General features: G+C 41.4%; 1 protein-coding gene across 3 annotated transcripts in view; it reads right to left on the minus strand.

The window, feature by feature from the left end:
* Nucleotides 1–13348, minus strand: part of LOC138850066 (ral-GDS-related protein-like) — a 111247-nt gene that overhangs the window by 20121 nt on the left and 77778 nt on the right. For 2 of the 3 annotated variants that reach the window (XM_070075818.1, XM_070075817.1), the window contains exon 1: nt 5565–5676. In XM_070075818.1, coding sequence (XP_069931919.1) covers nt 5565–5612 — 48 coding nt within the window. In that variant the 5' untranslated portion in view covers nt 5613–5676. Of the gene's footprint in view, nt 1–5564; nt 12894–13348 lie in introns of those variants that run through there. The other variant, XR_011389458.1, reaches the window with a different exon arrangement.

A 13348-nucleotide genomic window follows, 5' to 3' on the forward strand; every position in this document is an offset into this window, starting at 1 on the left:
AAAAACAATTTCTTACATCAACTATTCAAAACCATAAAAAGTCAGGCTAGAAAGCGTTTCATCACAAAATGCAATATGCATTCTACATTAAATGTTGATAATGATGATGTACATGATACATGATATCGAATATGATGATGTTATTGCCATACATTTCAAATCTTTAATATGAAGTTTAAAGTACCATATTTGTGTAAGCAGATAAATCACACACAAAACCCCATTTAAATAAAATATTCTGTAGGTTTAAGAGCAAACAACAGGGCTGGGGATTTGACTCAGCAGTTACCTATGTTGCTCATATCCCATATTGGAGTACCTGGTTGGAAGTGCTGGCTCTGCTCCTGATTCCAGCTTCCTGATGATGATGCCACTTATACGGGAGACCTGTATCAAGTCTCTGACTCACAGTATCAGCCTGATCATTGTTATTATGGGCCTTTGGGCAGTGAAACACAGATGGAAGCTCTCTTACTTTCTCTCAGTCTCTCCCAGTCTCTCTGCCTCTCAAATAAAACACTCAGTTTAAGAAAAGAAGCAATATTGGCAGATCATTACCTCTCCTTTGTTAAGTGACACTCAGACCACTCTGAAAGGCTCTCTCTGGTCCTGGGTTTTACAATGCTACTGACCCCTGTTTACAGAGATCTTATTACTAAAGGATTTTGGAATTCTCTCCATTCTGATTCTTTGTCTCTCTGAATAGAAACCATACATGATGTTTGTGATCTGAGATTAGGCCCTAGGTTCTCACTAAGCAAATGAAAAAGAAGATAAAGAGAATAATAAAGAGAAAATAAAGTGGCAAGTCACTTCCAATTCTGAAGTTTCACACAGAGTCAAGAAAAGTTTACTAAACATCAAGTCTTTGACTCTTCTCTTTTCAGCTACAGATACTATCTGGATCAATGTTTTTGGTCCTCTACTTTCCATCTTTTCGAACACACTCAGAGCATCTTTGCTTGAATTAATTAATACCTTTGCTCCTAAGACTCATATCATTGTACAGAAACAGGTTGGGTGTAAAAATTAAACAGATTAGAGCTTAAATCATGTCTTGGCCGCTTACTATCTGTGGCCCTTGGTTATAACTTTATACTCTGAGCCTTAGTTTTTATTACCTAAAATGATAATATAGGCCTATGTGCATGGAAGTCCCTGAGGTTGATACATAGGAAGGGATGCAAAATGAATAGCTGAATGAGTTCCTCCTTCCTCCAGGATGTTTTCTTCTCAACAGGGCTTACAGAATTAATCTCTTAACAGTGGACTTTAAGTGACAAATGCTAGCATGTGTACACGATCCTTATCACAGGGGTAATGTCTTCAATTCTTTCTCATCACTCACTACTCACTGTCTACATGTAGCTCTTTCATACTCTCTGGGATGGTTTACTGCTTTGCTGGTTTCCCCATGTCCACAAAACCCTTTCAGTAAGCAAACGTGTTCTTGAGTATGTACCTCCTGAAAAGCAGTATGGTATGGGGAAATTAAAATTAGTTGAAAATTATGGCCATAACTGCAAAACAGCATTTTAAGGAAAACAAGTTACATGTTAAGTACATAACTTTTCCTCAGCAGTCTTGACTATTGGGGGAAAAGGCCCAGAAGAGTTAATGGGGGGAGGGGGGTCTCAAATAGAACATGTGTATATCTCTAAAACTAGAATTCACAGCTTACCTTCCTGTGGGACACTGGTAATCCCTCCAGGAATCAATTACCAATTCATGACAATTATTCTCAGAAGACTAAGCTTTGCAGTTATGGTGTTCACATTACTCTCCCTTTTGAAAAAAATGCACAAGACTGTGGTTTAAATGAAGGGCAGTAAGCTACTTCAAAGGAATCATTGTATTAAGTTTAATATACCTTTCATTTTTGAAACATAGGCCTGAAATGGTTCTCCTCCAGGAAGTACAGTATAGAAACAGAGTCTTGTATTAAATTTTCTCCAGCTTTAAAAATCTTCCATACAGTGGTCCTTTAAATTATATTTATAATTATACAGATAAAACAAAAGTTGAAGAATGTAAGAATTTCTTTTGTAGGTAATATTTCCATTTGTCTTTTCCACATTTACAAAGGATAGCCTGCTGCCTTTATGATTCTTTTTAGATCATATATTACTAAAAGAACATAATATTTGGTGAATATATAGAATTGGTTTTATTGTGTTTTGCCAATTAAATTAGAGTTCCAAGAACAGAGAACTTGCTCACAACCTAATGCTTCTGAGTACCTAAATACTTAATTAGACTTGGGTAATAACAGTTGTCCAGAGCAGCCTTCTTCCTGATACTTTTACTAATGTAGACTGCCTTTAGAGATTCAGGTGTTTTTGTTTTTGTTTTTTCTCAGAGCTACTTCTGTGTCTGCAGTTTTTCAGAATAATCAAGTCAAAGTATACTAAAGAAGTATACTTTTGGGTAGCATATTCTAGTCTCTTGCAATCATATTTTTGGTGTGCTGTGTACATAGTCCCTACAGTGGCAATAACAGAAAATCTAAAGTGTACTTTTCTGTTCATCCTGAAACTCTGTGGTATTTGAGACAAAATAGCAGAAGACAAGCTGGGTCATCTGCGAAAGGAGTCACAGAGTGACAGTTCCAGTTGCCAAGTCGTGGGAGGGAACACCATGGATGTCTTCAGTGAGTAACTTTTCAGATTGCCATTTCCAATGTTCTTACTTGTTACGTGAGGATTTCTCCTCTTTCTATGCATTAAGCTTTGTAAACAAGACAGTGGCCTCGATGGAAGTCACATGATAGCATCACAGTAAATGCTCTCACCAATAAGGGTTTTAACAGGTCTACATTGAGGATACTATGGCCAGCCTATTCCTGGAGCTAAGCAACACCAAAGGGACTTTTACTCCAACCAACACCTTGCATCCCAATGAAACTGCCCTGGATTTTAGGGTGGTGACTAAGGGAGAGAGGACAGCAATGGGAAAGTCAGGTGCCAGGAATTCAGTGTGGGTACAGGAATACTATGTGGGTGCAGGAATCCAATAACCTGCAGCCTCCAATGGTATGCACTGCAGGAAGCTGGAATCAGGAGTAGACCTGGGATTAAAACTCAGGCACTCTCACTTGAGATGCAAGCAGGCACAAGCTGCTTCAAAACCACTGCACCAAACTCTCATCCTCCAAACTCACTTTTACCAAGGGGAAAGAGGCTGAATGAAGGAGTAGCCAGAAGAGCAAAGCCAAGACCCAGGGAAGGCAGTCACAGCTGCTAAGAATCATGCATGTGTGTGTTTGTATATATGTGTGCAGTGGAGAGGACAAGTAAGTCTCCAGGCTCACTTGGCTTGGGGGATGCTGCTACCCACAGTCCTGACTCCCACCCTCATTGGCCATGGATTTAGAACAACAGAAGCCCTGGGCCACTAGGTCCCATGCCCCAGTTCTATTCTAAGGCACACTTCCCATCGTTGACCAGGAGTTGTATCCTTGCCAGACCTCTCAAATTTCTCAAACCTGCTCTTACTACCTCTTGCCTACTGCTCTGCCTGCTGTTTCCCTTCTGTGCCCCCTATTCCCAAGGCCTGCCTGACCTCAGAAATTCCTCCCTAGGAAGAGCCTGCCCTGAATAAAGGAAAACCCAATGGGGAATCTAACTTCATTTACCACCTCCCCAACTCAGAGGATGTAGCTGGCATGAGGACACTAGTTAAGGACACCACAGCCCAGCAGAGTATCAGACAAGAAGGGAATCCCAACACCTTGAATTGGGCTAACTGTGGCAAGGCAGGAGGTGCAGCTTTGCCCCTGCATGTTGCCATGGGAGTTCATGAGTTGGTGGCCGAGGAGGGAGTACAGAGGGGGAACTGGAGTGGCCCTAATGCTTGGAGCAAAAAGCATTACTGCTGCCTGAACTTTTTTCAGAAATGTAAATGTGTTCTCTGTGGTGAGGGAGAAAAGGGGAGGGGAGAAGTCTGAGTAGATGAGGAGGGGTGGTAACAAGAAGGAGAACTGCATATTTTACAGCTCACTGACCATTTGGCAATCCATTAAGAGGAGGGTTTGGAAATGTGACTCTTTTGTAAAGCACTTTCTAGAACTGGGGTTTCTAATTTACCTCTCTCTCATTAGCTATTTGGGTGGCCAGTGAGGTATAAGGTCAGCAGGAAAAGCAGACAGCCAAGATCCTTGGCACACATGGACAGATGCCCTGTTACAGGCAGATTGCCTGGAGAGGACAGGCAACTACATGCAGAGCCTTCTGCCTTCTAATCCTGTGCATGTTTACTTGGATGGCACTGGATGGATTCATCAAAAAGATATATATTTTTTTCTGTGGTATAAGAAATGAGTCCAAAGTTGACTGCTTCATAGTGACCACTGCCCCTCAGTGACATCAGCTGAGTGATCCACCAGGAACTGCCTTGCACCCAGCTCTCCATGTCCCCTCCCCAGTCATGTACTAACCTAGCAGCTATTAGTCAGGCTTGTCTTCCCTGTGTCCACCCTACACTGCCTTGTCCCCCCAGTCATCTGCACACCAGCAGATTGCACTACTAGAGGAGGCATGGACATGTGAGGGTGCTTGTTGTGAGGACTAAGAAAGACTGATTTCCCATCGTACTCAGGAGTTGCTCATGATGGGGTGGTCCCATGGCATGTGCACTGCAGGGCAAAGAGTATACTTTACTGTCATAGCAAGAAGCTCCAGTGCTCAAAGTCTGAGAGGTGATCTTTGTCCAGGATGGGATGGAAGGGAGGCTTAGTCAAGGAGCTGAGGGCTGAACTCTGCTATGTGAGCAAGACTTCCTGAGGTGGAGGGAGACAGGTGGGCATTCCAGGCAAAGGTAAGTGTACACAGGCCTAGCAGCGAAGGATGGCTTATCATGCACGGGGGACTCCATCCCAGGAGCTAGGAAGGTGTGCTGCTGCATTTTATTAACAAGGAGATAGTTACCCAAGTTCCCTGCTGGGAATGGGGTTATGAGCCTGACTCCCACAAGAGGAAACAGGTTTGGGAGATTGGGTGCTTGCCAGACCTTTGAATGGGGGAGTAGGAGGTGACTACTGTAGGACTCTGGGGGAGGAATCACATGGGCTAGTTGAACGTTCTGGGACATAAGTTGTGGAAAGATCTGAGGTGGGGACGCTCAGAGATGGTGAGCTCAGTTACTAGGAGGACCCAACATGACACCCCCTCAGGCCAGCAATAGGCTGGAGGCTTCTACCCTGTAGAAGCTCTGGGGAATCTGAGGCCCCTTCATCCATATGACTGGTGACTTCTGTGCCCATACTCACAAAGCTTATTGCTTTGGAGACACGACTTGCTCATCAGGAAAATGGACAATGAAAGACCCTCAGTGACTCATACACTGCTTATTCCACCCTTCCTGGCCCACTATATGTTCCCATCCCGCAGTTTCAAGGCACCTTTGCTTCCAGTGGCTGTGGCATCTATGGGCTGACTTCATCCCTCATGACCACCTGCCTGTGCTCAGCAATGTCAATGTTGGAGGCTCCAGGTATGGTGAAATCAAGCTGCAGTCTGAAGACTCTCACACTCAAGGTGCAAATGCACAAAAAACATTTTACCCACCTGGAAAATCCCATGTGCTGGGTCTTCCTCAATCACTTGGATTGCCATATTTTACCATGTCTCATAGGACTCCAGGCTATGCCCTTTCTGCTCCCAGTATCACTGTTTATCAGTAGTCAGTCAGTAGGAGGAGACAGACATGCTGTACTCTTCAGTTTCTGGATCCATGGTGCCTTGTCCTGGCAAGAAACTTGTTCAGTATATGGTTGTATTGGCAGGTCCTGTTAGCCAATATGGTTAACAGGACACTGGCAGTCATATGGGATACTGACTCAGCAGTTTGCTCTCATGGCTTCTTTGCTGGTAATGGCTGTCATCATGGGGGAGAGATTTGTCATTCTCTGTATTCTGAAAATCAGGGCAAGAGCTGGAAGGCCATTCTTCTATGACAAAGTGATCTCTATACAAACCCCCCAAGGGCATACTTGATGGCATCAGACTTGGATCTGGTGATCAAGCAGTGGGACCTGGGGGCTAGTAAGTATAAAAGGCAGTACAAAGGTCACATGGATGAGTGCTCCTGTCTGTCCATGCATGTGAATGAGGAATAATGAATCCTGGTGGCACTGCACAGGACTGCTACATGAGAATCTGGAGCTTCCAAAATACCCACCTGCTCAGTATTGCTTCTCCTCCAAGGTCAACATCTTCAGTGTGGCCTTCTCTTCTTGGCTTCAGGGGCTGAGGGTGCTAGGATTGTTTATGGCCAGCCAATGCAAGCTTAATACTGTTTCTACTATAGCTTAGTCCTCCAGGGTGCAATGTATAGGAAGACAGATTTGACTTTTGAGGGAGTAAAGAATGACTTCTTTCTGCTTCTAATGAGAGCATTTTAAGCGACATGTGTAAACACGTCCCATTCTTCTGGCTGCTGGGGGCAAGTACTAAGTGTTTTCTGTGAAAATAATACTTCAGCAAACTTGCATCACATAAATTCAGTGCTCTGAGAGCTTAGAAATCCTTTTCATGAAAGCATTTATTAAAAAAAAAAAGAGGTATTTCTTTTTCTTCTTAAATCCCATAGAAGAGTCCCTTCCTCCTTTTTTTTTTTTTAATTTTTATTTTTTTTGACAGGCAGAGTGGACAGTGAGAGAGACAGACAGAGAGAAAGGTCTTCCTTTGCCGTTGGTTCACCCTCCAATGGCCGCTGCGGCCAGCGTGCTGCGGCTGGCGCACCGCGCTAATCCGAAGCCAGGAGCCAGGTGCTTCTCCTGGTCTCCCATGCGGGTGCAGGGCCCAAGCACTTGGGCCATCCTCTACTGCACTCCTGGGCCATACCAGAGAGATGGCCTGGAAGAGGGGCAACCGGGATGGAATCTGGCACCCCGACCGGGACTAGAACCCGGTGTGCTGGCACCACATGTGGAGGATTAGCCTATTGAGCCGTGGCGCTGGCCTTGTTTATTTTTTTTAACAAAACTTTTTTCAGGCCCTACAGGCTGAAGATTAGCAAAAACTAAAATAATTACACTTCTTTCATAAAATGTCCTCTGGACAAACCCAATGATGAGGCTAGCAACACTGTTTTAGTAGTCTGGGAATAGCTGGGTCCTAGGAATATGTTCATTCATACTTGAGATAGCCACCTGAAGCAGGAAGAGGAAGTCATTTCTCTAAGTTTGTACAGAAAGAGTTAAGGATAGAGTTTGGAATTATAAACCTAACTGTCTCTAACTCAGCATCAACAGCAATAATCTGAGATTTTACTATTTTATGCATACACTTTGGAAGGGAAGATATTTTGATTTTAAAAGTTTAAATTATTTTCATTTTATTTCAAAGGCAGAGAGACAGAAAGCAAGGAGAGACATAAATAAAAAGATCTTTCGATATTCTGAGCCAGGCCAAAGCCAAAAGCCTGCAGTTCAATCCAAGTCTCCCATGTGCACCGCAGAGACCCAAGTACTCAAGTCACCACTGTTGCCCTCCGGGGTGTGTATTAGCCAGAAGCTGGGACTTGAACCCAGGCACTACAATATGAGATGCAAGAATCCCAAGTGGTATCTTAGTGACTATTCCAAACACTTGCCCCAGGAAGATCTTTTTAAATGCTAGAATTTTAAAATAGTTTTTACTTGCCTTTGTTGAGGAAACATCTAGAATCTGAATGTCAAATTTAAGGGTCCAGGGTCAAAGAAAATTGGCAAGACTTATGTTTTGTAGTAGCAGTGGTATATGAGATATTTGTATCAAGTGTTAAAGAATCTGTTCATCCACCAACCAATAAACTATGAAGAAGCAAAAATTAATAATTTTCAGAGATAATACCTAGATAAAAATAAAATTAAAATGCATTTAGAAGTTATAAGAAGGGGGATTATTTCTTTAAAATTTACAGAAACCAAATTTGTCAAAAATTAGAATACATTAAAATGAAAATTCTATTAATTAAATAACACTATTAAAGAGTGGGAGAAAACAATTTCTCACATATGACCAAATGCTATTTTAATAAGGCAGAGATCTGAATAGAAAGGTAGACAAGACCTTGAAAAAATTACTGCACACAGAAGATTTCTAAGTGTTTGACAATCACATGAAACATGCTCTATATCTTTATAAATGAGGGAAAATGCAAAACACCTCAGATAAACAAAATTAATAAATTTTTCCAATGAATTAGTGGAACAGTTGAATACTCATGAACTGATGCTGGGGTTTAGGTTGTTTTATACATTTGAGAAAACCTCCTGTGGAAGGTACATGAGACATCACCATAGGCATAAGATTTAGAGAAACGTCCACATGTATGTTTCATAGAAGGATACTCACAGTAGCATTAGTCCAAACACTTGAATCCCAGGCAGAGTAGGGCAAGAGGAGGTACATTCAGGAAGAGATAAATGGGAAGGTGTGTGGAAAGTGGTAGGGGTCAGCCATGTTCAAGGTTTTAAATGTTCCATTTAACAAATAATATAAACATTACATAAGTTTTATGTTATATGCATGTCCTATTTCATATATGTGCATTTTTAAAAAGAAATATGTACACTCTATAATATAATAAAGGCTTGCAGTACATGAGAAGACTTGAATATACATACTTTGTGTGTAAATGAGAAAACCCATCATTACAAAGATGACCATATTTCCCCCAAAATAATCTATAAATATACTATCACATTGAAATATTAATGGAAAAAGGCACCCCAAAATTATAAAATTTATCTGAAAGGTTATATACAAATACACAAGGGTACTTCAAAAAATTCATGGAGAAAATGAATTAAATTATTTTGGTGCCAGTTTTGAATCTATGCATAGATTTTTATTGTATGTATTTCTATGAACTTTTGGAAGAACCCTCCTATATTTGAAATTAGCCAAGAAAGTTACCAATTATCACAGCAATGGGAGTAACTACCATTATGTGACATTAACATACATGATATAATATTCCAATACTAGATGAAGATAGAGAAATCAGAATATGAACAAAATCCAGAAATGTATCCATATAATATAGAAATTGCTTGTATGTTATAAGTTGCATTGAAGAGCAATAGAGAATAAATCCAACTACACAGGAATAACACTAAATGTGGAAAGATTAAATTACCAATCAAAGGCAGATTTTAAGGGGGGAGTGACATCAGCAACATAGTCAAACAGGATGCTCCTGACTCACCACCCATGAATGCACCAAATATGCATCTCTTCATGTTTCAATTGTCTCTGTTATTCATATGTTGAGTACAAACAAGGCAATTCATGAAATAACCCCATGAAATGGGTAGGAAAAGCTGTCATACATGGGTATGGATACTTCTCCAGGCACTGTGCCATGTAATTAGCAAGGAAAACCCAACACTGAGCATCACCCTGAACACAGGAGGGTTTGAGTCATGCATATAGTATCCCAATTCTAAAGTTCCTCATGTCATGACTCTTAATTCATGTAGTTCTGGTGACCGATAAGATTAGGCATGCATCAGTCTCCCTTGACCAAAGAACAAAGTGGCAGCTGTATATTATCCTGAGAGTATTTACAGGATCTTCATTTCCCAGGGCCAGTGAACGGAAGGGGTAAAACTCAAAGGTGCCACTTCCTCCCCAGTAGGTATCTGCTAGCTTACTGTGACAACCGGCAACTCTGTCAGTTGAACTGATCAACAGCCTGCATCAGGAAGTGAATGGGTCAAACATTTGTCTCTGGTATCCCAAGTAGGAGCTCAGCCCCTTCCAAGACCTCTTTCGTGGATTTCCCAGTGATAACTCTAGGTCAACAATTCTCCCTGGAAGTAGTTTGTCTATGTATCAAATGCCTTAAGATGTATACCTTCCATTCAAGGGATGCCATCCTATATCGCCTAAGCTCTGGGATCAGAGATTAGTCTTCCCAGATCACAGAAAAAGGTAATTTAAAATGGATGTGCAAGCACTTCCAGGAGCTTCAATCCCAAGGAGCAGTGCAGAGAAAAGGCTAAAAAGCACAATTTCCTGTTTCTCCACAGAAGGGATTCACAGCATACTTTCAGTGCCTACTAGCTGATTCTTGAGTAGCTCTAACAGGCACCTGGAACTTCCTTCCTGGAAGGAGCTTAACTATGCATCAAATGCTGTGACTTTCATAGCTCCTTCCAAGGACGTGCCTCTGTAACCACCATCTTTGGAAGAGAAGGGACTCTGAATTCCTGTCTCCCTGCACCACAAAAAACAGAGATAAACACACAATGCGCTCACTTTCAGTTCCTATACCCCCAGGAACAATGGGTGCAATGTGACAGCAACTGCATGCATAGACAGTGCAGATCCTTCACCAGATTAGTGCAGAGTGGGAGATAAATGCCCACTTTCAGCTTCACTGAGAAGACAGAAGGAACTAGAATATATATCTAACACTCCAAGCTCACTAGTCACATCTACAGTCTCTTCTAACTTATGGTTGTGGAGTATTGACAGATTGTAGTACTCTCTAATCACTTTTGAGGCACAAAATTAGAAACAGCAGACTGGACAAATACAAATTTGAGTGATACTTTTAGAATCTCTGGATGAATAAATAGGTGAGATTCCTCTCTTTAAAAAGGACAGTCTGGAACAACATGCTCCTGAATGAACGCTGGGTCATAGAAGAAATCAAAAGAGAAATCAAAAATTTTCTGGAAGTAAATGAGGATAACAACATAACATATCAAAACTTATAGGATACAGCAAAAGCAGTAATAATAGGAAAGTTTATAGCAATAGGTGCCTACATCAAGAAATTGGAAAGGCGGGCCAGTGCCGTGGCTCAATAGGCTAATCCTCTGCCTTGTGGCGCCAGCACACTGGGTTCTAGTCCCGGTTGGGGCGCCGGATTCTGTCCCAGTTGCCCCTCTTCCAGGCCAGCTCTCTGCTGTGGCCCAGGAGAGCAGTGGAAGATGGCCCAAGTCCTTGGGCCCTGCACCCGCATGGGAGACCAGGAGAAGCCCCTGGCTCCTGCCATCAGATCAGCGTGGTGCACCAGCCGCAGCGCGCTGGCCGTGGCGGCCATTGGAGGGTGAACCAATGGCAAAGGAAGATCTTTCTCTCTGTCTCTCTCTCACTGTCCACTCTGCCTGTCAAAAAAAAAAAAAAAAGAGAAAGAAATTGGAAAGACACCAAATAAATGAGCTTTGAATGCACCTCAAGGATCTGAAAAACTTCAGCAAAAGAGTCCTGAAACTAGTAGAAGAGAAATAATTAAAATCAAGGAAGAAATCAACAGAATTGAATAAAAAAAAAACCATTACAAAAGATCAGCCAAATGAAGAGCTGCTTTTTTGAAAAAACAAAATTGACACACCATTGGTCCAACTAACTAAAAAAAAGAAGAGAAAAGACCCAAATCAATAAAAATCAGAGGTGAAAAAGGGAATGTAACAACAGATACCATAGAAATAAAAAGAGTCATCAGAAATTACTACAAAGAGTTGTATGCCAGCAATCAGGAAAATCTATCAGAAATGGATAGATTCCTGGACACAAGCTACCTACCTAAATTGAACCATGAAGACATAGAAAACCTAATCAGACCCATAACTGAGACAGAAATTGAATCAGTAATAAAGTCCCTCCCAACAAAATAAAACTCAGGACCAGATGGATTCACTGCTGAATTCTACCAGACATTTAAAGAAGAACTAACTCCAATTCTTCTCAAATGATTCAGAACAATCGAAAAAGAGGGAATCTTCCCAAATTCCTTCTGTGAAGCCAGCATCTCCTTAATCTGTAGGCCAGAAAAAGATGCATCATTGAAAGAAAATTACAGACCAATATCCCTGATGAACATAGATGCAAAAATCCTCAATAAAATTCTGGCCAATAAATGCAAAAACACATCAGAAAGATCATCCACCCAGACCAAATTGGATCTACACCTGGTATGCAGGGATGGTTCAATGTTCGCAAATCAATCAATGTGATACACCACATTAACAAACTGCAGGAGAAAAACCATATGATTATCTCAATAGATGCAGAGAAAGCATTTGATAAGATACAACACCCTTTCATGATGAAAACTCTAAACAAATTGGGTATAGAAGGAACATTCCTCAATATAATCAAAGCAATTTATGAAAAAAACATGGCCAGCATCGTACTGAATGGGGAAAAGCTGGAAGCATTTCCACTGAGATCTGGTACCAGACAGGTATGCCCACTCTTACCATTGTTATTCAATATAGTTCTGGAAGTTTTAGCCAGAGCCATTAGGCAAGAAAAAGAAATTGAAGGGATACAAATTGGGAAGGAAGAAGTCAAACAATCCCTCTTTGCAGATGATATGATTATTTATTTAGGGGATCAACAGAACTCTACTAAGAGACTATTGAAACTCATAGAAGAGTTTGGAAAAGTAGCAGGATATAAAATCAATGAACAAAATCAACAGCCTTTGTATACACAGGCAATGCCACTGCTGAGAAATAACTTCTAAGATCAATCCCATTCACAATAGCTACAAACACAATCAAATACCTTAGAATAAACTTAACCAAGAACATCAAAGATCTCTAAAATGACATTACAAAATCTTTTTTAAAAAATTTATTTTGTTTATTTGAAAGACAGAGTTACAGAGAGAGGTAGAGACAGAGAGAGAGGTCTTCCATCTGCTGGTTCACTCCCCAGATGGCTGCAATTGCTGGAGCTGTGCCAATCCAAAGCCAGGAGCCAGGAGCTTCTTCCAGGTCTCCCACACAGGTGCAGGGACCCAAGGACTTGGGCCATCTTCTACTGCTTTCCCAGGCCATAGCAGAGAGTTGGATAGGAAGAGGAACAGCCGGGGCTAGAACCGGCGCCCATATGAGATGCTGGTACTTCAGGCCTGGGCTTTAACCCACTGCGCCACAGTGCCAGCCCCTGCAATTAAAAAATCTTTAAGAAAGAAATAGAAGAGGATACCAAAAAATGAAAAATCTTCCATGCTCATGGATTGGAAGAATCAATATCATCAAAATGTCCATTCTCCCAAAAGCAATTTATAGATTCAATGCAATACCAATTAAAATACCAAAGACATTCTTCTCAGATCTGGAAAAAATGATGCTGAAATTCATATGGAGGCACAGTAGACCTCGAATAGCTAAAGCAATCTTGTACAATGAAAACAAAGCTGGAGTTTCAGGACACACTATAGGGCAGTTGTTATCAAAACAGCATGGTACTGGTACAGAAACAGATGGATAGACCAAGGGAACAGAATAGCAACACCAGAAATCAATCCAAACATCTAGAGCCAACTATATTTGATCAAGGATCTAAAACCAATTCCTGGAGCAAGGACAGTCTATTCAGTAAATGGTGCTGGGAAAACT

This window comes from Oryctolagus cuniculus, chromosome 6, assembly GCF_964237555.1.
Source record: "Oryctolagus cuniculus chromosome 6, mOryCun1.1, whole genome shotgun sequence".
NCBI lineage: Eukaryota > Metazoa > Chordata > Mammalia > Lagomorpha > Leporidae > Oryctolagus > Oryctolagus cuniculus.